The 27,016-nt window shown below is 39.8% G+C and overlaps 2 protein-coding genes across 2 annotated transcripts in view; both read right to left on the bottom strand.

The window, feature by feature from the left end:
- Positions 1 to 27,016, bottom strand: part of gcgrb (glucagon receptor b) — a 64,433-nt gene that overhangs the window by 12,801 nt on the left and 24,616 nt on the right. Inside the window, exons 2-6 of the mRNA XM_063884471.1 lie at positions 12,998 to 13,145; positions 12,770 to 12,866; positions 12,556 to 12,663; positions 682 to 770; positions 246 to 352 (exon numbers count right to left, since the gene is read on the bottom strand). Coding sequence (XP_063740541.1) covers positions 246 to 352; positions 682 to 770; positions 12,556 to 12,663; positions 12,770 to 12,866; positions 12,998 to 13,051 — 455 coding nt within the window. The 5' untranslated portion in view covers positions 13,052 to 13,145. The remainder of the gene's footprint in view (positions 1 to 245; positions 353 to 681; positions 771 to 12,555; positions 12,664 to 12,769; positions 12,867 to 12,997; positions 13,146 to 27,016) is intronic.
- LOC134865072 (uncharacterized) lies at positions 6,997 to 9,866 on the bottom strand. The gene is made up of 5 exons (XM_063884472.1): positions 8,010 to 9,866; positions 7,756 to 7,926; positions 7,463 to 7,638; positions 7,203 to 7,370; positions 6,997 to 7,110 (listed from the first exon to the last, which is right to left on the bottom strand). Exons 1-5 carry the CDS (start codon positions 8,215 to 8,217, stop codon positions 6,997 to 6,999), a joined length of 837 nt encoding a protein of 278 aa, XP_063740542.1. The 5' UTR covers positions 8,218 to 9,866.

Below are 27,016 nucleotides of genomic sequence, written 5' to 3' on the forward strand. Positions count from 1 at the left end.
ATATTATTAATCGCTTATTTTGTTTCTATTATTCTTGCCCTGTCATCACTTTTATCTCTTTTTTGTTTTTTCCTGCCTTCCTTTCTTCTTCCGTTGGTTTCCACTGTCCCTTTATTATTGTCGTTTTTCAAAACCATTATTGATTCCTTGTCTTTTGTCTTCTCGTTCCTCTTCCTATTTCATCTTCCTCCTTGTCTCTTTCTCCTCCTCCTCCCTCCCCTGTAAACTGCTCGAACATGTTGTACCTGAAGGTGATGAGGATACCAAGGGCCAGTAGCAGAGCCCCCAGGGAGAGCGAGTAGCCCACTGTATACATGATGCGTAACTGACTGAGGATGCGGCCATAATGCTGCTGCAGAAGAAAAGGAAAGACAGAATCAGTTGCTTCCACGCATCCCTCATACTCGCCCACCCACCCACACACACACACACACACACACACACACACACACACACACACACACACACACACACACACACACACACACACACACACACACACACACACATTGCTGATTATTTCTGACACAAAATATGCAAAAAAAGGTTTTTGGGAGTATTTGAACAGATGGGGGGATTTTCACACGCTGAGTCACATCAGATCGTGTCAAGTTAAAGTTTCATGTTAACACTACTGTATAACCACATCCATGCACACACAAAGACACTGTATACACACACCTCACCAGGGTCGTCCTCACACTCGCTGGTATTCTTTCGCGCCCACTGACCATCTTCACTGCAGACTCTGTAGACCAGACCCTGCTGAACTGTGAGACATTTTACATTACATTTTACATAGGGCTGTCATGTGGAGCTCCCACCATTCAGAAGTGTCTAAATGCCCTCATAATTATTTCATTTAGATTTATTGTATCTGAAACAAAGATGAATTGTCACTCCTTATTATTTAACTTTAACAACTTGGATTAGCCGATTAATACTTGTGTTTTGTTCATATGGTTAAAATGAACCTAAAGCCAGCTAAGCAGTAAGAGCAGAAACAGGAAAAAAGTTAGCCTTGCTCCTTCTGAAGGTAAAAAACTACTACTAACATGTCATATGTCCATTGTTGAACACATTAAAAAATAAATAGGTGGTGTTCTACTTCCTTGAGTAGCTGCTGGTTGCCTGGCAACTGATATGTCATGCAATTGTCTAACACATTATCCCCTGTCAAACAACCACTCAAAGTGTTTAGACCTTGAGATACTAATTGAGCTTTAGAAGTCTTAGAAGGTGGATTGTAGGTCGATTGTATTACCTTAGGGCAAAGCTATTTCCAGCCTTTTCGCTGAGCTAAGCTAGCAGACTGTAGCTTCATGTTTCAATACAAACATGAGAGTGGTATCAATCTCATCTAACTCAACTCTTAGCAGGAACCCAAGTTGAGATATTTCTCAAAATGTTAAACTATTATTTCAAGGTTTTTGTCTTAACAAACAAATGTTTTTTTCTGAGTAGCATTTGTGCATTTACAAGCATAGAGATATAATTGTTTCATTGGGTCCAACAAAAGGTCCTCCGGTTATCAGTTAGTGACAGTTAGTTGCCAGGTGTTGCATGTGTTGCTGCTACTGGTTTTTATTATCGATTAATTTGCATGGCTTAACTAATTTGTATATACAACTGTAAAGAAATATTGTCCATCTCAGACTCCCAGATCCCACGGTGATCTTTAAATGTTTTGTTTTCACAAATCAACAGTTCAACATCCAAAGATATTCCCTTTACCTAAAGAAGAAAAAGAAAAGGAATTGAAAAAGGTGGTTTGACTGTCTACACAAATCCCTGCTGCTATGCCACAGGACATAACAGGTATTATCTTCCCCTCACACCTATGCAATGCCTGCTACCTGAGGGAAACCTATTCATGAAAATGAATGATTCTATGCAGGAAGAGCTGCAGATCAAATCATAGAGCTTCATGCTATGTATCAACACTGTTATCTTCAGTATGTGACAGCATGAACGCTGAGGGAAAATTAATCACAAGAGACACTGTTTGAAGCTTTGACACCACTTTCAGGTTGGTAATGAGAGTGGTAGCTGACTGATACGTATCAGACCGGATGGTGACGTATCCTCTCTATTCACTACAGCATTCACTCATCAGAAGGATTCTTTTATCTTACTAAATGACAAGGACATACATATGAGTTAAACTGACTGAATGACTTCAATAAGAGGATTTTAAAGAGCTTTTTGTGTTCTCATACCCCTCATTGCGTCTTTGTATTTTCTCGAAAGGGGGAACATTTCTGCTTACTGGAATTGCTTGTTTGTAATTAAATGGAACATTATTTATCATAGTTACTTTAGTTTCATCAGTTCTGTATGCTTATATTTTGAAGGAGGTTTTGGGCACCCCAGGGGCCGGATTCACAAAGCGTTCTTAAGAAAAAAATGCTTTTTAAGTGCTACTTTTTTCTTAACTTTGCTCTTAAGACAAAATGTAAGAAGATTTGGTATTCATGAAGAAATTCTTATCTTTTCTTTAGTTTTTTCTTAACTTTCTTCTTACGTTTTTTCCTAAGATAGAACTTAAGAACAAATGAGAACTCGAAAACAATGTTCATTGATTTCTTCTCAAATTTCTTCACAACTTTAGGAGAAGCTCTCACCAGTCTTAAAACAGCTGCAGTGAAAAGGTAAGTCTTACTTGAACAATTTTGAATTACATGTATTTGATTTCATTAATATTTAGTTTAGCTCTAGACAATGTGTTAACAAATGTTGTTGATTTAAGTTGGTCAGAGTACTCTTGTGTGAATGTAGCCTATCACATAAAGCATGTTTTGACAGTTGAGATATAACTGAAATGGGCCTTTCAGCCTGGGTCACATGTAGGCCTATTCCTAGATTACACTACAATGAATTCAGAAAGTAAATCAAGGAGGCAGTTGTTGTATTTGATGTACACTACTTAATTAATCATTTTGAACATGTTATTTAAGTAGGCCAAGTAACTGAAACCATGTCCTTACTATTATTTCTTTTAGATGGAAGTTCTTTGGGTAGCAGCTAGGGAGGAAAATCCACCAAGGCCTCTGAGAGACAGAATGGATCCACTCACACTCCCTGATCATGTCTTAATTAGACAATATAGGCTCCCTAGGCCCGCAATTGTTTTTCTGGCTGATCATTTGACAGATGATCTGAAAAGGGAAACAAGGCGGTCGACCCCTCTTCGCGTGGTGTTGCAGATTATGGGGGGGTCTTTTCAAACAGCGGTGGGGGGTACACTGTGTGCGAGCCAGTCCTCTAATAGCCGAGTGGTCAGAGATGTGTCAAATGCACTCTGTAGAAGAGCAAGGCAGTTCATTAAGTTTCCAGTAACAAATGCAGAATGCATTAGAACCAAGCAGCAATTCTTTGACATAGCAGGATTTCCTAATGTGTTGGGGGCAGCTGATGGGACACATATTGCAATCAAAGTAAGATCATGTACACAATCCTATTCCTCTTTGCAAATCTATCGTGTTTTTTTATGTTGTTTATAAAAGTGTCAGCTTGAATCAAAACACATTTTACGTGGTGTTTAAAGTGTTAACTTAAATGTTGGTTTAATGGGGCGTGGCTATGGCGCAGAGCTGAGCGGTCGCATATATTCTCTCTCCGTAAAAATCGGTTAAATTGACCAGTATCCTGTGTAAAAAGCGAACAAACGTCTTTATTAACCCAAGTTAAGTGTATCTTAGACCGTGATATGCTGACCAGACAACCTAAAACAGCCTCGGGCCACCAGAAAAAGTCTCAGAACAAGGCCGACCGACCTGAAGAAACAGAGGATGATGCTAACAAGCTAGCTACTCAAACTCTGGAGGCGGCGGACATTCTGGAAGCTATCGCAGCTCTGAAGGACGACTTCGGCACCAAATTTGACGGGGTTATGACTGCAATAAACGGGATCAAATCGGATATCAAAGACTTCTCAGGGAGACTGGGATAGGCAGAAGATCGGATTGGTGAGGTAGAAGACGATATCGCTGTCCATAATACTAAAATAGCCGCGCTGGAGAAACAGGTGTCTGAACTCACCTACAAAATGGATGACCTGGAAAATAGGAACCGCCGCTCAAATCTCAGGCTGGTGAATCTCCCGGAGAAAGTTGAAAAGGGCAACCCAGTTGCTTTTCTGGAAAAGTGGCTACCTGAAGCCCTGGGCCCGGGCACTTTTCCGACTCCGCTGATTATTGAAAGGGCTCACAGGCTACCGGGCGCGCCGCGCTCCTCCGCTCCGCGAGTCATGATAATGAAGTTGTTAAACTTTCAAGACAAGATCCGAGTCATGCAGGCCGCCAGGAACAAGGGCAGGATCATGTACGAAGACCACCATGTCATGCTTTTTCAAGGCCTGTCTACAGATCTTCACAAGAAAAGGAGGCTCTTCGATGATGTTAAACAACGCCTGAGAGCTCTGAAGATCGATTACGGATTTATCTACCCCGCCAAATTCAGAGTGTTTCACGAGGGTAAACCCCACCTGTTCGCTGACCCTTCAAGCGTGGACTCGTTTATAAAGAAGCTGGACACATAGCTGGCTGGTCACCTTGTGTGTGATGAACAGTAGAGTATGTGGACACTCGACCTGAACTGAACATTGATTTGCAGCTATCATAAATAAGGGAAGGTAAAGTACTTTGTTTTATGTAGGCTGTAACGCTGCTTTCCTATGGCTTTTGCCGGTGTTTTTGTTTGTTATGATGGCGGGTTGCCTCCCGATTACTTTTCTTTTATTGTCGGAGACTTGTACATATATTTACAATAATTTAAATCATGTTACACCTGGCTCCGTGCGAAAGGCGGTGCCGGTGATCACCGGGTCGCAGCCTTAACTGTATCCCCCTCTGAGTCACTGTAAACTAACGTGGTCTTATACCCACACAACAGCCAGATACACATGCACACTTTATTGTTCGTTTATCGCCTTATAGCCTACCGATTGTATCCGGAGGGCTGGTTTATTTTGTGACACGCCGGTTCTTGTCTGCTCCTCTTTATTAGTGGATCAGTGAGCTCCTAGTGAGCTCCCAATGTTGCGAGGGAAGACTCGTCGTCTCGTTTGGGGAGACGACTCGGGGATTAATTTAAGGGTTATAAATGTAACGTTACATTATTTTCCAAGACATCAGATAACCACATGCGTTCTATTAAAAACAGGCACATCAGTGTTTATTTCCATCCCGTCTATGACGGGGCTTGTACCACTCATACTGGATTACGTTAAATATGACTTCTAATTTAAATTTAAAGTTCACGTCCTGGAATGTTAGAGGCTTGGTTAGACTGGTTAAAGCGAAGCAAGTAATAAGTTGGCTTAAGCATCTAAAATCATCAGTAGTGTATATTCAGGAAACCCACTTGCTGTCAGATGAAGTCATAAAGATAAAAAGGAGATGGCCAGGGCAAGTAATGTCAGCCTCTTACGTATCTCATACCCGTGGGGTGATGATCCTTATTCACAGATCTGTCCCCTTCAAGGTAGACAATATAATTCGTGATATAGGGGGTAGATTTTTGATTGTTCAGGGTACATTGCTAGACGAAAAGATAAATATGATTAACGTATACGCCCCAAACGATGATAACCCCAAATTCTTTGAAAATTTATTTTTGATAATTGCCTCACTCCCAGGGAGGGTTCTCATGGCAGGTGACTTTAACTGCACTTTAGATCCCAAATTGGACCGCTCTTCTGGAGTAGACTCCTCTCACACACAGAGTAGGAAGAAGCTGTTGCAATATGTAAATGATCTAAACCTGTGTGATCCTTGGAGAAGTTTAAACCCTGACAAATTAGAATTTTCCTGTTTTTCTTCCTCTTTTAAATCTTACTCCCGCATAGATTATTTTTTAGTATCAAGCTCTATGCTCTTCTCTGTGGTAGATTGTAATTATAATAGTATACTGCTGTCAGACCACTCTCCTACTTCACTTATATACAACGTCCCGAGATTTCATCCAAGATGGCTTTCTGATTCAAACTTCCTGCTTTTTTAAAAGCCCAAATTGAGATTTATTTTAACACAAATACAAATGAGACCTCTGCTATTGTCAGATGGGAGGCCTTTAAAGCGTACATCAGAGGTATGATCATATCCTATACCAGCTCAAAAACAAACAAACTTAAACTGGAAATGAATGAACTTGACCGTAGAATCAGACAGTTGGAAGGAGAGGCTTTCTACGATGACTCCAAAAAAAGATAAAACAAGGATTGATGTCTCTTAAAACCCAGTATGAAAAAATGTCCATAACAAAAGCAGAAACAGTCTAATCCGTCTGAAACAGAGTTTCTATGAAAACGGTCAAAAATCTGGGAGATTGTTGACTTGGCGTATTAAGAAATTGGATGCAGATAGGGCAATTAATGCGATCCAAACCCAAAGTGGGACAATATCAGCAGACCCCCAGGAGATCAATAAAACCTTTGCCTCTTTTTACAAAACACTGTATACATCTGAAACTCCTGAAAACTTAGGAAAACAGAATGATTTCCTGGATAAACTTTGTATTCCTACTATAGCCGATGATTCTAAAGCACATTTGGACGAAAAATGAACTCTTTCAGAAATCTCCAATGCCATTATCAATATGAGGGGAGGTAAAGCCGCGGGTCCTGATGGACTCCCAGTTGATATTTACAAGATATTCAAAGATAAACTACTGGGACCTCTTTTGGCCATGTATGAAGAGGCCTTTCAACAAGGTTGTCTCCCAGAATCCCTGAGGAGTGCACTAATAAGACTTATTTTGAAACCTAATAAATCTCCCACCAATTGTACATCATTTCGGCCTATTTCTCTGCTTAATACAGATACTAAAATTATCGCTAAAGTCATGGCTAGAAGATTAGAGCTGGTGCTTCCAACTGTGATCACCGTTGCGTCGCAAGCACATCACCGAGGGGAATAAAATGCAGACTTTGATTACAACTTTGAGAACAACTATTTATTAAACATTAAACAACAAAATAATACAATGTCTTATCTCTTACAATATGTTCAGATTGGCCACCTTCTCTTCAACCTGAGCTAGAAAGGAGCCCTCGGGTTGCCGTTCACCTGCTGCTTTAATTATTCTCAATGTCTCAATGGTAACAGGAACCTATTATAGACATGCAAATTAAACATTATTTTACATTTGCAAAGGAAAACTGACATGCATTAAATAAAGATCAATGTGACATCACAACTTACATGGTTCTTGATTGCCATGAAATTGATATCTTCCTTCTGGAACAATTTTGAAAGCTGCGCCAGGTAGGGCAGGATGTCCGATTGCAGGTGGACAGCTGCAACGAATCTGTAAGTTGCACAGTAGGTGTACAACCCCCGTGCCACAGGGTCCTTTTTTAATTCTGCCTCCTCAGAAGGAAAATAATATATCCTTAAATTATAGTTAATTCTACTAGAAACCCATGACAGCAAATGTACACTGTAATGAAATATTTTTTTACCTTCAGTTTGGCAAAATATTCGCAGCCTAGGAGGTCTGCCAGATCCAGCAATGCCGGGTAATTTGTATGGTGCGCAATTTCATGTTTTACCAGCCAGTATAGACATTTAAAGCCACCAATTATGGCCTCATGCTCCAAATTCAAAATGGGCTGAAATGCCTCATTGATGGGCAGACCTAATACACAAACATTCAGCTGTCACTGTTAATTCAAATGTAATAAACATAATTTAATCACCATTTAAAAAAAAAGTTATTATTATTATTATTCCTGAACCACTCAGAAATACTAACTTCGGCTTGATTGGGCTGTAATGCCCACACATGAAATATGATTCGTTGAGCCCAAGTGCTGGTCCAAGGCATCGCGCCTGTAGTTGGTACAAGGTAGCTCTATGAAAGGCCTTTGAGAGGGGCCACGAGATGCCTTTTGTCGGTGCATCCTGCAGATTCTACAAAACATTCCTAGGAATAATACAATAACTCACTTAATATAGCTTAGTCTACACTTTTCACATATAACATAAAATAAATAATGCTCTACTCACCGTGTTCTGTGTGGTAAAGCCAACCTGCATATTTAGGATCCATAGCCCACTCCGGGTTCCACCCACTGCCTCTGTGTTTGTTGGGTTGCCGGGGATCCGGCGATGGAGGTGCTGGTGGTGGGGGGGGGGGAGACGATGCGGAGGGTGAAGTCGGCCGGCTACGTCGCATGAAGAAGCCGGCGATTTTGGGCTGAGTTTTTTGATCCATTTGGCTGTGAACATTGCGAGAGAAAATTACGTGCAAATGTCAAAGGCAGGCTAGGCTATAATAATATAGCCACGTGTAAACGTTAAACACAATTAGCCTTGATAAGAAAACATTACGCTTATCCAGGTAGCCTACTAGTGAACAGTTGACAGACTATTATTAGACTAGTATAGAATTCAATAATAATCTTACCTTGATACGACAGGTTGTCAGCCATCCAAATAGTAGATTCGACAGGTTGTCAGCTATCCAAATAGTAGTCTTTCCGAAAAATGCTGGTTTTGAAGGATGTTGGTCGAACGATGATAGCACAATGACATATACCACTAGATGCCGCTGTTCGGACGCATCACGCGATTCAGAGGCATATTTGGAGGCATAGCCCCACATTTTAAAACGTTTCTTTTATTTGTTTTTTGTTTTTTATTTTAAAATGCGTTCTGCAGAGAAGATAGACTGTCAGTCACGGTTTGGAATGAAAGGTAGAAAACATGAAAGAGTAAAACGGCGAATATCGCTATAGGCCTATATCTATATAATATTTTTTTTTTTTCTGGAGACGTGACGTTAGTCAAGGCGGCAACCCCGTGTTGTTAAGGCGGCCGCCTTAACAGGAAAGCGCTGTGGGAAACCCTGGAGCTCAATGGATAGGAGACTTGCAAGAAGATATCTCTGAGGGGGAATGGGGTGAGGTATGTTCAAGTGCTCATCTCCTAACAATAAATACTCATCTCAAACTGATTCAGTACAACTGGATTATGAGGGTTTACATTACTCCAGTTAGACTGAATAAGATGAATCCAAATATTCCCGATATCTGTGTCAAATGCAATTTAGAAAAAGGCACTTTATTTCACTGCCAGTGGAGTTGTCCTGAGATACAAAAGTTCTGGAATGAAATCATAAGAATGATTTCTAAAATTACCTTAAATCCAATCCCCAATTGCCCTAAACTTTGTATTCTGAATCTGTACCCAGAGGACTGTTTGTTAAACAGCAAAGAGAAGAAAATGACAGATTTATGTCTATTACAAGCAAGACGTTTGATCTCTCTCTGTTGGAAGGATGTAAAGAGCCCTTCTGTTGGCCGCTGGCTTAAAGAGTTGTCCGCATGCCTTGTCCTTGAAAAATTAACATACACAGTGAAAAAGAAATCAGCCAAATTCTATGAGGTTTGGACTCCCTTTCTTACATTCCTAGAGAATTGTGATCTTGGGGAAGTTTTGGAGACTTGAGAGTGGTATATCCATAGTGAATACTGAATGTGTAATAACTTTGATGTCTACATACAACCATATTGTGTCCAGCACCTATCTTATGTCTTTTATGTAATGTTATAAGCCTGTATGTGCGTTGCATTTTTTATTTTATTTAAATTATTATTATTTAATTAATTTTAATCTATCTTCCTTTGTTAGTTCTGTTTATTTTCCCTTAGGGAGGGGGAGGGGGGATTTACATTATTAATGTTGATGTTTAACTTTTTGCTATAATGTACCATTGTGGATTGTCGATTTCTACAAACATCTGAAAATCAATAAATTACATGTTCAAACAAAAACAAATATTGGTTTAATTTATTAATCTTTATTCCATAGGCACCAAGTGATGAGGAGGACGGCTTTGTGAACCGGAAAAACTTTCACTCCATCAATCTTAAGACCTTATTCAAAGTGCAGTTAAACAGTTCGTACTTCACATTACACACAGGATACATGATATGAAAATCCTGAGGATGTTTTTAGTGAGTACTATCATAGAATTTACTTGCTAGACCCAAGCATACCTGATATTGCCAACTTCTTTCCAACTACTATATGAGAGTGCACGCCTAAGGCATGCTATGACCCAAATCCTCCACAACAAGCCAAGACGCTACACAGCCATGCAAAACCCGGGGTTTGGGAGAGGTGCATTGGGGTAGTAAAACTCGTGATTCAGATACATTGACTGTTCTGGTGGAGTACTCCAATACACTCCTGAAAAGGCGTGTAAAATCATCACTGTTACGTTCATCCTCACACAACATTTGTATGTACCGCTTGCCACTTCCTCACATCCCAGATGACATGACCCTGGGGACATATCCCAGGCCAAGTCCCTGCCCCATGTAATTCTGGCATACAAGTCAGACAAGACCCCATAAGGAGGAGATTCATGTAAACATCATAAACAAAACGTGAAAACCTATGTGAGCAATTTGTATTTTCTTATGGTTTCAAAATTCTTTTAAAAAAAATTGAACTTTGCTCTGGCAAGATGTAGCTTCTACATCTCGATGAGCAGCTTCTCCCTCTCCACCTGCAGGAGCTGCTCTTGGACAAGCCTCAGCATATTGATTTCGTGTAAAAGCTCCTGCTGAACGGAGATCATGTCCTCTGTGTGTCTGTGTGTGTCTGGTCACGTAGTAGTCACGCTAGTGATCTTAAGTTCAAAATTTAAGAACGTGTCAAGTGAGAAAACTAAGAAATTCCTAAGACATACGACAATTCTTAAGAAAAAAAATGGGGAATAGCGTTTAAGAACATTGTTAGGAACATCTTTCTTTTTTTTCTTAAGAATTTACTTATGTTTTATCTTAAGAGCACTTTTGTGAATCCGGCCCCTGGTGACCAGTACACTGCCTGGCCAAAAAAAGGTCACACACTCTTATATTCGTTGGACCGCCTTTAGCTTTGATTACGGCACGCATTCGCTGTGGCATCGTTTCCACAAGCTTCTGCAATGTCACAACATTTATTTCTGTCTTGCATTCATTTTTCGCCAAGATCTTTTATTGATGACGGGAGATTCAGACCACTGCGCAAAGTCTTCTCCAGCACATCCCAAAGATTCTCAATCGGGTTCAGGTCTGGACTCTGTGGTGGCCAATCCATGTGTGAAAATGATGTCTCGTGCTCCCTGAACCACTCTTTCACAATTTGAGCCCGATGGATCCTGGCATTGTCATCTTGGAACATGCCCGTGCCATCAGGGACGAAAAACTCCATTGATGGAATAACCTGACCATTCAGTATATTCAGCTAGTCAGCTGACCTCATTCTTTGGGCACATAGCGTTGCTGAACCTAGACCAGACCAACTGCAGCAACCCCAGATCATAGCACTGCCCCCACAGGCTTGTGACCTTTTTTTCAGCCGGGCAGTGTATATATTTCAGACAGGTGGTGGTGGGATTGGCGCACCAGATGAGCTATGGTTTTTGACCCGGAGAAACAACCAGAAAGGAAGATAGGTACAAATAATTGTTCCATGTATAATATACATCAACAAACGGATGGAAGGATATTCTGCCTGGAGATTGGACATTATTGTTAGGATCTCAGTTTCTGTTTTATAGTTTACAGTTTTATTTTTAAATGGCTCTGTTCACTTCCTGTCTTGTTTTGTCACTTCCTGTCTTGTTTTGTCACTTCCTGTCTTGTTTTGTTCACTTCCTGTCTTGTCTAGTTTACTTCCTGTCTTAAGTTTCCCTCCTGTCTGATTGTCTGATCGTGCTCACCTGTTGCCCCTTTGTTTCACCTCCCCCTTCACAGCTGTGTCTTGTCTTGTGATTACCCTCCTCTGTATTTAGTCTGGTCTTTCCTTTGTGTTCTTTGTCTCGTCGTCGTTGTTTGCCTGTTCCCTGAAACGATTTGGATCTCCTTTGTCAGCCCTCCCTTTTCCACCGGTTTGTCTGCATTTTCATTTTTGATACTTTTCCTTTGTTGTACTTTTTCCAGCAGTTTGTTATCAGCTTTTTTATAAATAACGCTCACCCTTTGTTATACGTCTGTACCCCTGCCTCCTCTATTGGTTTTGCGCTTGGGTCCTTTCCCCAATCCTGACAATTATTCCCTGCATAAGATTCGCTTTCTGATGCCCCAGTGGCAGTTTTAGTATAAGTTCAGTTTTTCTATTTTATTTCTTTGATTAACTACAATATTATTTCAGTTATATTTCTGACGTTATATGTTAACCTGGTGACATTTATTACATCGTTGCATATGGGACTTAACTGATATATTTTGTGTATTCTTAATAGATATATTTGCACTCTTTCCCACGCTGCCACTACTGCGCAACTATTTCCTGCAGGCAAAATAAAGTTCATCTCTACTTTTTCATCTATATCTAAATGAGTACTCAACCTCACAACTACTAACACCATAGTTTTTTTACATTCCTCCCCAGTAAAAAATCCAAAAACAGAGAAAGTCTTGCAAATGTAGGTACATTGTGGCTATATAAACTCTGTCAACTGTGACACACTGATCATGGAGATTAAGTTTTGCAATTTTTCTTGTATTTTGAGCCTTTGTTCACCTTAGCTGTAGGCCTATTCTGTTAACACACATACCTTTGCGGTACCATGGCAGGAACCATGGGCAGGACACATTGACAGTGGTTCCTGGGAGTCCATCAGGCCAGCAGGCGTACAGGTCAAAGGTCCTGTTACACACCAGCACTGCAGCGGAGAGCAGATATGTGAAATGTTGGCTCGTGGCTCACAGTAGATCATGCTTTTTAATTCTACTGCAGACACAAGCACATGCTGGGAGGAGAGGGCTCACCTGAGGCGGGAGGTGTGGCGTTGAGGTAGTCCAGACACTGGTCTTTGTAGCCGCTCCAGTTCTCCTTCACAAGCTCCAGGGAGTTTGTAGAGAAGACCTGTAGGAAGAGCAAATGTCATGAAGCTTTGCAAGGTTTTAGCATCATCACATGTTCTACACCTTTATTTAGATCAAAGACACATCTCATGGTAGTATGTGAAAAAAAAAAAGAGACACTATGAGTCGTACCTTTTTGCAGCTGCAGAGCAAAAGCAAGGCCAAGAGAAGACACACCTGGGACATCCCACTGGCGCTGGGAGGATGGGGGTGGGTGGGGACCAGAACACAGAGGAGACCCGACACATGAGGCGGTCTCAGCCCTGTCTCTCCGTGTGGCCTACACCCACAACATGGAGGAGCTTGTTAGTGGAGAGTGTGTGTGTGTGTGTGTGTGTGTGTGTGTGTGTACACACTGGAGTGAAATGATGAAGATATCGGGAATCAATGAACAGAAAAAAAGCTACAATCGGTGATATACCGACTACTTCCATCTCACATGCACGTTCCTTCACAATACAAGCTTTTCATGAACAAAGATCTTGTGAACACAACATCATCATTGGTCAGCAAAAAGCATCAAGCATGGATGATTAACATATAGAAAAATGGGATTGGACAGCAAGGGTGAATGGATCGCATTTATACCTCATATATAGAGTCAGGAAATCAATAGCGTCAAATTACATCTAAAAAGGTTTGTGTTTGTGTGTTGAGCTGCCACATTTCCTGTAGGCCGTATTCATCCATGAAGTTGGAGAACAAAACGAAATCTGAAACGTTTCTGCAAAAAACACCTTGTCCATGGAAACATTTTTGGCTAAAACGTTTCAAATTCCACTCTGTTCCAGTCTCGGTGCCTCTGTTGGAGTGCCGTAAGGAAGCTGTTTGTGTGATTTTGTGTGTGTGTCTGTGTGTGTGTGTGTGTGTGTGTGTGTCCAGTCCATCCAACTGCTGTACCTGACTGAGATCTAAGCCAAACATCGATAGCCTGTTGTGTTAGCACAGCAGATAAGCACCTTTATTTGGAAACAGAACAACGAGCCAGAGCTGTGGCTGTTTTTCCATTTCTGTAACAAACCTTGTATCTTGTGGTGTTACAGTAAAAACCTACTTCTTTACCAACACATGAAGCTCTTATTGACTGAAGGCAGACAGAATCTTTACGTGCTCCTGTGGGCGTATAATGTTGTCTATATGTTTGGTACACAATTTATGAGATTAAACTGTACCAGGATGAAAAATGTTCATGGTGAAATATATTTCAAATGAAATATGCTGAGGATTTTATCTGTCACTGATATAAATATGAACATAGATTATGAGATAGAGTCATATTTAGGGCAGCTTTGACTCAGGTTATAATTAATTTAACAGGGCACACAACAACAGCTGTTCTGTCCTTTTTTATTCTCATTGTAAAAAAATCCCATAAAATGACTAAAACCTGCTTTACTAATGAGTAGTGTCTGTCCTCTAACGCCTGATAAACCATATTGCGCCATTAAATGAACCTCTATTGTTGTACAACAACAAAACCCATCAATGAGCCATATTGTTTGACTAGGTGACATTCATTATGATTAAAACATACACTGTTTAGTTAGAGTCAATCGCTCACAGAATGTACGGCTAATGTAAATACTCACTAGAGCCGGCAATGTATTCATCCATTATGTTCTTCTGTTTGACTGAATTACTTTGCATGTTGAGGGGTGACACTAAAGAAATAAATAAAGCAGAAGGAAATGGACTTGGTGCTGAAAGCTGCAGAAGGGCTGGAGATGTCAGAGAGTATTGGGAGACTGACTGATGTTTTATTCTTTGATAATATGGGCAGTAGTATCCTTCATGGTGTTCATTAGAATAATAAAGTCTGGGCATAGTGCTGCTCTTACAAGAATCTGTAGAAGATTTTGTTTCTAGTTTCCTGGTCACTGAGAGAAAGCTGTGAAATATTATTACTTTATCAAAGAGGTAGTATTTAGTAGTTTGGCTTGTTTGACTTTTTATTTGTTTGTCTGTTTAGCAATGATACAGAAGAACTGCTCAGCCGATTTTCATTAAACTTGGATAGTGAAGAGAAACCTCTTACACTTTGAGTGGATCCAAACAACGGACAAATATACACATTACATATCACTTTTGTTCGTATTGTGAACTAAGGAATGGGGCTGCTGGAGGTCTCCTCTCTGAGTGCCTTTCTTGTTTATGTTGTTATAAATATTTATTAAGTAGCCTTAAATTAGATGTTCTCAAGGAAAACTGTCATTGTTACAGGAACATTTATTCTCTGTTAAAATATAAAGGATGCAGGCTTGTGAATACAAAACAATCAATTTTAAGTCTGGTCATTTTCTGTCCCAATGCATATTTCGGATATTTCGGTTCATCTCATAACCTCTCTGATATGAAGAGTCACATGCAGATATTTACTTGATTTTCATGGTAGCTGGGCGTGTGTGTGTGTGTGTGTGTGTGTGTGTGTGTGTGTGTGTGTGTGTGTGTGTGTGTGTGTGTGTGTGTGTGTGTGTGTGTGTGTGTGTGTGTGTGTGTGTGCTGCTAGCAGCGCCTGTATGTCTGCTTTGTGTTAACCACATTACCGAGAAGAGGACAGTGCATAATCACAGGATCGTCTAAAACTGATAGCCTTATCGACCTCTCAGGCAGGTTTTACATTACAGACACACATGCACACACAATCACTCACTCCAGCATGCTGTGGAATGAAGATGTCCTAATGCCTTTTGCAGCCTGTGAGGGTAGCACCTCGGGTTGCTAAAACCTGCAATTTAATCCCGTGTTGCAGAGGACTGCTGCTACTTTTGGATGAATCTATCCGTGTTGTTAGATTCAGTCTTTGTATCTCCAACTGTTGACCCTCCTCCAGGAGGGAAGAAAAACCCGTGTTGCCTTTTGATTGGGGGGCATTTTTGGGTTCCTTTCTTTCAGAGGGGTTTGTAGAGAATGAAAAAGGCGGTGTAAGTAAAAAGATAAGAAATCTTTACATAGAGAGTATGCACTGATGCCACTTTCCAGACGGATTGAGTGGCAAAAGGGGATAAAAAAGCATCCTGCAACATGGCTGTTGTTTGAATGGCAAATTGCCCAACTGTGAGTTAAACAAACTGTTTGAATTAAAGGCAGTCAGACTCAAAAGAGATTGCCCAAAAAAAAAAACGGTTATTGGAACTGTTTTTTGTACCGGTATAAAACACAAATGGAAGCCGGAAGAAGTACTTAAGCCTGGAAGTCAAAGGCAGAATTTGTTTGGGCATTGTTAGTAACAAAGACATCAATGGATATTCTGGTCATATGTAGAAGCATTTCAATCTCCCTGTCAGTATCTCACACACATGATTGACATAACATTTTACTTGACGTGACTTTTGATATGTGGAAAGGATTTAACACATACTTCTTATTTTTTAACCCAACACCTGAGTGAGCTGTGAAACTGTGAGCTAGCTTGACATGACTAATGCATGACATGTACACTGAGTACAAGAAAAGAGGATAACTATTACATTTGTGGCTGTCAATAAAGTGTGGAAAGATTTCACCCAAAAATCCAACAGACCTAAAGATAAACAGCAACCGCAAATCCACGTTTAGTTCTCGGTAGTCCGGTCGTTTCTGTGAATTGCTTCTATTTTTTTAAGCCTTTGAGAGTTTATGAAAAAAATGTTCTGAATTTGTGCCTCAATTTATTCATTTAGTCAATCCCACAACAACAACAACTCTTTCCCATTCTAACATATTCTTGTATATTCGCACCATTAAAGCTGAACTCTGGCATAGCACCAGTGATCTTGGTCTACAGTGACGACATGGGCACCCTCCTATTGGAGTTGTTTTTTATCCAACAGTAATGCTGGATCTTTGGATGCTTTTTAGGCTTTGGTTTGAACAATGAATTACATTTATTTTCCTTCAGTCAGAGAAACCTTTCCTTGAACTTTGAGCCATTACTGAGCCAATACTCGCATCCCTCTTCTGAATAACCGCTCTGTTTTTACATGACGTCCCTGTAATCATATGTTTGTTTGTCTGTGTTATCAAGGAGGAAGAAAAAGCCAGAGATAGGTGTACATTTAAGCAAGCAAGCAATATATATCTGCACACCACTGCTCACTGATTTGTATGACAATGATTTATTGCTTTGGAAAATTCCACAATATTGTGATCGAAAGGACTGGCACTCACTCTGCATCCCTTTCAATGTGTGTGTTTGAGTGTATGGTTATTGAAAAAGTGACATTTGCTTAAACACACTTAGTTTACATTGTTTATTTGTCAAACCCACACATACATTTCTCTAGGGAAAAGGAGTTGGCACTATTAGCTCATAATGCAAATCATCAGCAGATGAGGCCGCTGTGTCCTTCTGCTCTCCTCCATCTGCAGTTTAATTAAACATTCCTGACAACAATACTGCACTTTTCTTTTGATCTGATTAATTTCATTGCAGAGTGCATGACAAATGTCAGTTTGTCAATCCCTTTTATTCATATGGGTCATCATCATCATCATCATCATAAGACCACAGTGTACTTCTTTTTCTTTCTTTCTCAGTCCATATCCATGTGTCAAAAGTAAGTCAGAGCCTCTCCTCTCACACATTTCCATCCAAGTGCACAATATGTATGTTTGTCCTGGGGAAAAACACACAAACGGAGCAGGAAGGAGAATCAGAAGGAAGTGGGGTGGAAATGTGTGACAGCAAATCATTGTTAAATCTAATACAACTACTTATCACACATCAAGGACCTCGAACGATCCAATGACCGATAATGAAATCAATCTGGAAAACAGACCTCTCCCCATTACTATTAAGGTTATCATTAAGGTTATACTGTCCATGCTACTTTCTACTAAATGAGCGCCCCCCAATTATGTTTTTTAAATCAATAACCCTCTGTAATTAGGCAGTATGGAGGGTATGTAGGCGGCAACAGACAGGAGTGCAGTGGCTGTAACGGAGTTAAACAGAGCTCTAATTATGTTGTTTCTGTCGCTGTGAGCTGACAGCCAACTGCTCAGGAGCTCCAATATCATGATTTTTCCTCTCTTTGTTCACTTAATCTACCCTGTCCGAAGCTTTTAACTACATGTTATTAGGACATAATTACAATTTCAAAGGTTGACTTCACCAAGGTGACAAAATAGGACATGATTCATCACTTGCCACTTGTGGTAATTTGTGTAAATAACCTTTCGTTTGGTCTATTATTCATCAAATTGTGTTTCATGTTCACTCAATTGCTTTCTTTTCTAAGATACCTTATTTTGTAAGTGTGTATTTGTGTGACTGTGCATGCAAGCGTGGAAAGCGTTGTGTTATGATTAACTGAGGTATAGCTGATGGAGGTGACCCTGTATCTGCACCTTCAGCACATGTCACGCTTCACAAACAGAGCTGTGCCATCTATTTTTTCTTTCTGTTCATCTTTTTTTTGCCTTGTCTTGTTTGTCGTGTTCTTGATTCTCCTTATCCTTCCCCAACTCTTGTTCTTTATAACTTTGAAACCGTTCAAAAGCAATCTGTCTTTTCAGAAATTGTCTTTTTCTTCTTCTAATTTTATTGTTGCCTTCCTCAGGGGAGAATTGTCTGACCATCTTGTTTCCTGCCTCATATGGGAGATCAGTTTAGTGGGACACAGAGATAGCAGATGGGTTTGACAGAGACAAACACCAGTCCCATGTCTTCTATAAGCACTTCAATTTAAACAATAGCTGTTCAAAAGTCGTTCTAATAGTTCTAATAAACACATTAGCCCAATGCTAAAGAACTCAATTACCTGCACTGTTTGGTACTATATCAGCCTGTCACATCCCATAGTATATGTTTATTTAGAGGAGTGCATGTAGAAACTAGAAAAACACAGCGGCTTCATGGTTCTCATATTAAAATAGTGGGAATAGTTTGGCTCCCAACACTGATATCACACTAAAATCATACTCCTTCCACTTAGAGACATCTGGGATAGAGAGACTTTCGAATGCTGCCGATCCTCTGGCAGATGGTCAGGGCCGCTTCGAGCTGACACATTAGCAAAGTCATGCACTGTTAAAATTTCATAATAGCAAACATTGCATCTGAAGTGTCCAGTAGCGATTGTGGATGAACCCACATGAGCGTCGTAAAAGTTGTGTGTGAATGTGATGGGTGTGCGAAAGAAGGGGAGAGGAAGACAGAGCACATGGGAAGAGGAAGGCTTGCCCAGTACATACCATTCTCAGTGTCCCGTGGAGAATGCCAAGAGCCAGACCCTAAATCCTCAGCCATTTGCTCCCCAGACTCCTCCATAAAAATGTTTTACTTATACCACTGTTCACTATATATTGTCCTTCAGGCTCGCATTGCTCCCACTTACACCCTCACTCCTATGGAAACAAATGACAGCACATTCCCATGCCAACACACTCATAAACAAGTTAATAAGTAAAAGATGCAGTAAACTACCCCACATTACCTGCTGTGGGTTTATTCAGCTGTCGACGTGAGAAATGCGAAAATATAAGGTGAATTATTTTTTTACGTTTTGCCTCAATTTATACCAAACTGTACCACTACCAAGAAGGCAAATATCAATAAGATATAGGAAAAGTTTTTACATTTTTGGAAATAAAGTATGTTTGTGCAGAGAGTTAGGAAAACTGCTGCCACTCTCACGTGGGGCAGCTGCGGCTCAGGAGGCAGAGCTGGTGGTCTGCTGATCACAGGGTCAGAGGGGCATGATAACAAGCCCCCCTCAGGGTGCAACACTAAACTTAAATTCAGTTCATAAATTTTACTCTTAAAAGTTTCTTTAATGTTTTATAATTTTCAAAATATATATCAATCATTTTTGTCAAATGCACATAAACCACTGTTAACATTGGCAGCTCCATAGCTATTATTTAAAAATATGTTCCTATTATTTTTCTTAACTCAAACAGTTGCCCCCTGAGTAAGAATATGACTTGTAATATTAATACTTTTTTCTAAGAAAACGTTCACCAATATCTTTTCACCTAATATTGATTAAATAAAAACTGGAAAGAACATCATTTTTTTCCTAGTATGGCTCACAAAGCTCCCTGCCATCAGTGTGTGCTTTTATCCATGAATGAGCAAAAAACCTTATAAAGTGCTTCTTAAATTAGGCCATTTATCGGTTAGCTTAGCTTAGCATAATGTATTTAGAGTTTGTACAGATGTTGGCTAGCTGTCTCTGCTGCCGTATAGACATAGGAGTGATATCAGTCAGTAACTGTCAGTAGGAAAGAACAAGAGTAAAAAACAATGCAAAATTAGTAAACAAGCAACAGTTTGATGGTAGCCTACTGTATAAACAGCTAGCGTAGCCCAAGTTACTGAACACAGCTATTCTGGTCCAACTCCGGTCAAACATTAGAGACTAAGGGACGTTGAGCCATAGAAGCCATCACATACACAGGAAAACATCACTTAAATCCAGCTAAACAACTCTCCATACCTGCATCCGGTAAACCAAGCAAACCCACACCCTATCAGCCTATACCGAAAACACAAAAACTGATGAACCCTTCGACCAAACTAGTAACACAGCATTAACTGCCAGCATTAACTGACAAAATGTCACCTATAAATGAGAAAAGAAAAAAAAAAGGAATCCCATTTCAGCAGTGTGTCACTATGCACAACACTGGTAGTTGACATGTACACATTCAAAGGACAGATGAACCAGGGCTGATCCATCGTGTCTCCTAAGCCCAGTTTCCAGTTGAGAGAAATGTCACAAGCAAGTGTGTTGGTGTGTGTCATATCCAAACCAAAACCAAACCTGACTGTCATGTGCGTCTGCTAAACACATCCCGACACACACCGTCAAACCTGTGACAAACACCAACATGAGGGGAGACAAACCGGTCTCTGGCAACCTGATATACTAAAATAAATGTAAATCAGCAGCTATTCTCATGGGCTTCATAATGCACTAAAGCTAATAGAAAAACATAACAAGCTAGCAGCAAGAAGCTGACAGTCCTGTGCCACTGTTCCTGTTAACAACTCTGTTAAGTGTGCATGTGTTCAGCACCTGCATACATACCTGCATGTTTGCTGTTTGAAGGACAATCATGGCATCAACATTGTGATCCCAGTAGCCTTCATGAAAACACACGCAAGAGGGTGGGTGGTGGGCAAACAGAAGAGTGTCCGAAGAGCTAACTCTTAGAAAAGTGTATCTGTATAGAAAGTTCCCACAAAATAGCTTTTCATTATTCCTTTTTATAGGAATGCCTGCCAGGGATATAACTCTTTAAATGTTGTGCTAGTTCTATGAATTTTGAAATCTGAGATGAAAAGATGAGATTTGTAAAACAGTAAGTTGGAAATTGGTTGAAAATCGAAGCACATCAGTCATTAATTACACAAAATGCAAACTGTAAAATGCAATCAACCCACACATCAAACACACTACCTGATGCTCTCATTATGATCATTATCTACACTGAAGAAAATTCAATTTCACTTCAAAAGCACAAGAGCTAGTAAAAGGCCCATGGTATTCTTCAGAAGCCATGAAGTCATACAGAATAGTTTCAAGGGTAAAGCAGTGGGACACTTTCCTTTAGAGCTCCATATCCCTCCTACATTCACAAGTATGACTTTTTTCACCAGGAAGACTTGAGCACAATGCATTACAACTCAAGGAAATGTGAAAGAAATTTCTATTGAAATTAGCCTTGAAATCTAGTGAGTACGCCTAAGTTACCATGACAGCAGTGAATGAGATTGCCTCACACCCAACATCTCCTGATTGAATACAACTTTTCAATTCATGTTATTATCCGAGATGGGCATCTTTATTAGCAGGGAGGTACAGATACAAAAGTGCAAATTGAAAGATACAAGGATGTTTTTTGTCCAGAAATTCAGATGTTTACAAATGGTATTCTGTGCTGATCCTGTCAAATAAAGTGTTATTTAATCTCACAACTCTTTCCATTTTAAGTTATGAAGTACTTTTAACAGTATTTGAGTGTTCATGCCATTGTTTTCCTTCCACTTCAACATTTTGACAACAGTTTCTATAAAGACCACACCTATAGTTCATTATGAGGGCCATCATTGTGATTAATCATGCGCTCAGATTTCCAACTGAATGTGCTGATGAATACAAATACTGCTTTCTGATTTCAACAGTCATAAGAGCGCAGAGACCTTTAATACTTAATCATGATTATTGGCAATCATTTTAATGTCTACGTGCTCCAAATACACACATCTATCATCAATTTTGACGTCCTTACCAACACTTAGACCAATGCCATTAATATAGTCTGGATTTGTAAAGATTAGATTTTAAAAAAATTTTTCCCATGACAAGCTCCTGTCATTTACATTTAAAAAGACGCATAATAAGTCAATATTCTCAAATGTAAATCATTTATTTAAAATGTTACATACAACAAATATTTTCACCAGGGAACAAACTGTTATACAAAGAGGGAACAACAAGAAGACACACTGAAGTTTCACATTAAAAAGATGAACGGGAACTCAATTCTCTCATTCCTGCCTAATGGGCATTATTTGTAACAGGGAATCTGTTTGAGTATGAAAAGTGAGCAAAGTAAAGCAGAGAGAGAGAATGTGGGATCCATTCTTCTCTTTCCGATGATAATATTTCAGATTTAGTGAAGAAACATAATTAAATAAGCTAAATAGACCCATATGTGCCAGATGCCTCTAAACAAGCTCTATCTTTCTCGCTTTGTGAGTGAAATAGACACAAAGAGATAAGTGTGTGTGTGTGTGTGTGTGTGTGTGTGTGTGTGTGTGTGTGTGTGTGTGTGTGTGTGTGTGTGTGTGTGTGTGTGTGTGTGTGTGTGTGTGTGTGTGTGTGTGTGTGTGTGCGCTGAAGGGTCTGGCTCGTAACTCAACTCAGAGTATTTGGCTGAGGCCTCACTCCCTTTAAATTGTATTAAAGATAATTTAATTTATAATGTTGTCGTCAGAGAATGCTCAAAGTCTTAAAACATCAAAAACTCAACTGACGGTCCTGTTAAATTCCAAACAGCCACTCATTTAAAGGCTAAATGGGTCTCCTGCAAACAATTTTTCTGTGCAAAACATATTAAATGTAAAATTACTGACGGACTGAAGACTGAGCACGTGCCTTCATTTTTGTCTTTCATGAACTCCCCAAAAATGGTTAATAAAGGACATTTGTCAGGGTCAGAGGTCAATATGTTCAGCTGCTTTATGGGCTGGACGGGGGGACTGGATGAATTGAGTGTAAAATCAGTTTAAGTGCAAGTGATTTTTATTCATTCATTCACGTCCATGAAGTGGTCCTTTAATTCCTTCAAATGTACATCTTCAGCTTCAATAGGCTTTTTCAGTTAAGAGCTTTAATGAAATGCATGCGTGAAAGATTCCAGTGGAAAATAATCAGTCGACTTCTCAGATTTGGAGGCAGGTAGAATCCTGCTCGGTGTGGTGGCGTTAGTTTCAGGACTTCCCAGGGTTGGACGAAATCAAATCTTAACTAAGTTAAAGTCCCTGCGCACCAACACAGGCGTTTTTAATTATCCTGGCTGATCAGAGCTAAATTGGGTTGAGCTGTGCTGGGAGTTTGCTGAGGAGTGTACCTTTTATCACAGCAGTCATTTTTTTATTGTCATAAAAAGAGAAGCACAGGTGTTGCTGATCACATTAATAGTGTGATACAACTGGTGGACTGCAGCCGCAATTAGCATTATTAGTCACACCTGTGCTCATCCTGTCTAAATGTCGGCCGTGAAAAAAAAAGCCAACACGTTGTAAAGATAGAGTCTTATTTAACTTTTGTCCCGTGAAAATTAACTCCCATTCACTGCAATTAGAGGAAAATCAGAGTTTACTTTTATTCAACTCTTCCTTGCGCAGTTGCTATCAAAACATTGATGCAATCTTTGGTAATGGAGCCGTCATTATTTCATTATCATCTTGTTTTGTACGTTAAACACAAACTGGAGCATCCCCTTCAGTGTCGTTTACAGTCAATGATTCTGCTCCTTAATACTAAATCATTACCCACGTCTAAAACATGACATTGCATTGCGTTATTCAAGGCTGAATGGGGGGCAATCTTGTAGGACAAGGGGCTAATGTGATCCCCTGGAGTCCAAGCAGTGGTCAATGAAACAGTAGGAGAAGAATCAGCAAAATGAGTGAAAAGCCCAATTATACGCATTACTGTATAATTAAAGTCTGAATGTATTTTTGTTGAATAGTACTTCGAACCATGTTCAGTGTTGGATTCGTTCACCATTTTCCTATGTACTGTCAAGTGCTAACAAAGGGTCTTAAAGGTTAAGGTGACATCTTGCAAAGGGAATTGTATAGTTCTACAAAGACGAAAGAAATTGTAGAAACAAATATGTAAATGTTCTGTCACAAAACCATTTAAGAGGCTGAATTAACAGATAGTGAGTGGCTTTACAGGACATTCAGCTGTGCGTAATGCGGCATGCAATAAGCCTCAACATCCACACTATTGCTGTATAATGACACACACAGGCAAAATGATCCTGTATATCCTGCCCATGACATCTTTTAATCTCATATCCAACAGTTTTAGATTAACAGATATCCCCATAAAACTTCCACAATTACATTAAGATGGTTATTTTTTCTGCGTTGTTTCATTTTGTTGACACATTAATGGTATTTCCTAAGGGAGTTTTGGATTCTTCTTTAGAATTGTAACATTTTATAAATCAGGCACAAAACTAAATCTTGTTTCTTAAGGTGTTGGAGGCAGGTCATTCACGCGTGCAGACACATACTAAGCCTGTTGAGTGTAAATATTTGTGTGTAGCAGCAGGTTTGTCTGGCAAGCTGGGCTCCATTAATAATGAAGAGTGGGATGGAGCTTGGACAGGAGCACCGAGCTGCAGACAGGGATTATGGAAGGAAAGGTTGGGTTGAACATAGAGGCTCTGACACTCGGGTTACATGGACTGTGTCTCTGCAGGGACCGGGACTCCCCGATCATATGGGTGTAAACAGCACAGTTGGCTGGAAAATAATTTCGATTGAAACACTGATGCAGAGGCACATTATTGACTGTCACCCTAGTTACTGTTGCTACACATGTCAAGGTTTTTATATTAGCACTGCATTCATATTTTTTGATAATGGCACCAGATTTACCGCTCAAAATACCAAATTACTTTTAAACAGTGAGTCAAAAACCTGCAACTATATGCTACGTATTATGCCCACAATTCCCAGCTCTCCACTCTCTGTCCCCTTCAGCATGTATGTGTGTATGCATTGAATTACAATGCTGAATTTCATCAGAACAAAAACCCATACATGATAAGTGTGGTTTGTGTTTTTATTTGTGTGTCGGGTTGGTAATTTCTATGTTGCATGCATGGTTACATTTTTATCTACAAAGCATGACTGAAGGGGCCTGGAGGAAATTATGGGAGTGTGCGGTTGTGTGCTTTTGTGGCCCTGGTCTGCGGGCCTACACTATGCATTACTGATGTTGATTAGGAAAATTAAATACTACATGAACAAATATGAACAGTTGGCTACACAGTAAGAACGATGTGACTCTCTTTGGTGACACCATATCATCCAACACCTCACATTAGCAGCCTCGAGAGCATCAGCCGATTTCGCCTGTGGGTGGGAAGACGCTGTTTTAAAATTCAAATGAACTGTATAGTTTCTACTTTTAGATTCAAGACCACTCATGACACAGCTTGTGGCATTAGACCAGACGTCAGAGTGTCATGATCCTTGTTTTCTGTCTGTTTCCTGTTTTATTTTGAAATGTTTTCCCTCTGTTGTGTCATGTGTAGTTTTACTTCCTGTCTTTTGGTTTTCCTTCCTTCCTTGATTGTTTCATTGTTGTCACCTGTTGCCCTCTGTTTCTGCCTCCCCTCCCCAGCTGTGACTTGTGTTGTGATTAGTGTCTTTGTATTTAGTCCTGCTTTCCCTTGTGTTCTCTGTCAGTTCGTTAGCGTCTTTCGTGTGTTCAAGTCAAGCGTTTTTCATGCCCTGGGTTGTCGTCTTTCATGTATCAAGTCAAGCATTTTTCATGTCTTGGATTTCCCTATCGTCTTTCATGTGTTCAAGTCAAGTGTTTTTCATGTCCTGGATTTTTCCCAAACTTCGTATTTTTGTAAAACAGCTTTTGGAATAAAGCTCGCCTTTTGTTCGTACCCATACCTGCCTCCCTTTATTGCTGCACTTGGGTCCTATTTCCCCAAACCCTGACACAGAGCTGTTCATCTAAAAGTAACAGTTGGTATGGAGCGCAGAAGACGACGCATTTGTTTCTGTTGGATGAGCCATAATGTTGGAAATGGAAATGAGATCACTTATGGAGGAAACTGGGCCCAGTTCACTAACGTGTGTGAACCCTATCTACATTAATTTTCATTCAATACAACTTATTTGCTAAACTTTCCTCGCCTAATGGACAAATGCAAATTTAACATGCATAGAAGAACTACAATTCTTTAAGACGGTTTGGTTTTGCTCCCCCTCGGGGATGTAAGGCACCATTTGATGTTCTGAAGGCGAGACACTAAAGGGGAATCATATTTTTTCCCCCGCAATTTTACAATACATAGCTGAAGGACAGTTTATTTCCTGTCCAAATGTCCACTTCAGTAGAACTTAAAAACAACAAACCATGCAGTACCATCCCTGTTATTAAAGTTTTTACAGAATGGTTGGCTTATGTAGGAGCCTAAATGCAGTTTGTTGATGTTTTGACTTCAATAATTCAGTTCATATTCAAAATGACAGTAATGAATAACTGTGTCATTGAGTTAGAAGGAATAAGAAGGAATATTTACAATATTTACAGGTTTTAGTTGTTACAGTTCATATTTACAGTAATGTGTTAAGTTAATTACTTATTCATGTTACAAAGGTGTGTGAATAATTTACATGCATAATGTCTCATTTATATTACTTCTGTAATATTTGGAAATGGGTACTTTGATTGTGGCATCTTGGTAACTGTGCCTTTTAATTTATTTTTTTTGATACACTCATGGGAGGAGTTTTTGGGGTTAATCTGGGTTCAGTCAGGAAATGCAAGAGTGGAGCCACACAGTTTTTGGACCTCTCTCACTCTCTCTCGATCTTTGGAATAACTTTATAACTTTGTAAAAAGACATTATTTTCTGTGCTCATTTTTTCTTGAATCGAAGTAAACGATTGAATTT

The sequence above is a fragment of the Eleginops maclovinus genome, chromosome 5 (genome assembly GCF_036324505.1).
Source record: "Eleginops maclovinus isolate JMC-PN-2008 ecotype Puerto Natales chromosome 5, JC_Emac_rtc_rv5, whole genome shotgun sequence".
NCBI lineage: Eukaryota > Metazoa > Chordata > Actinopteri > Perciformes > Eleginopidae > Eleginops > Eleginops maclovinus.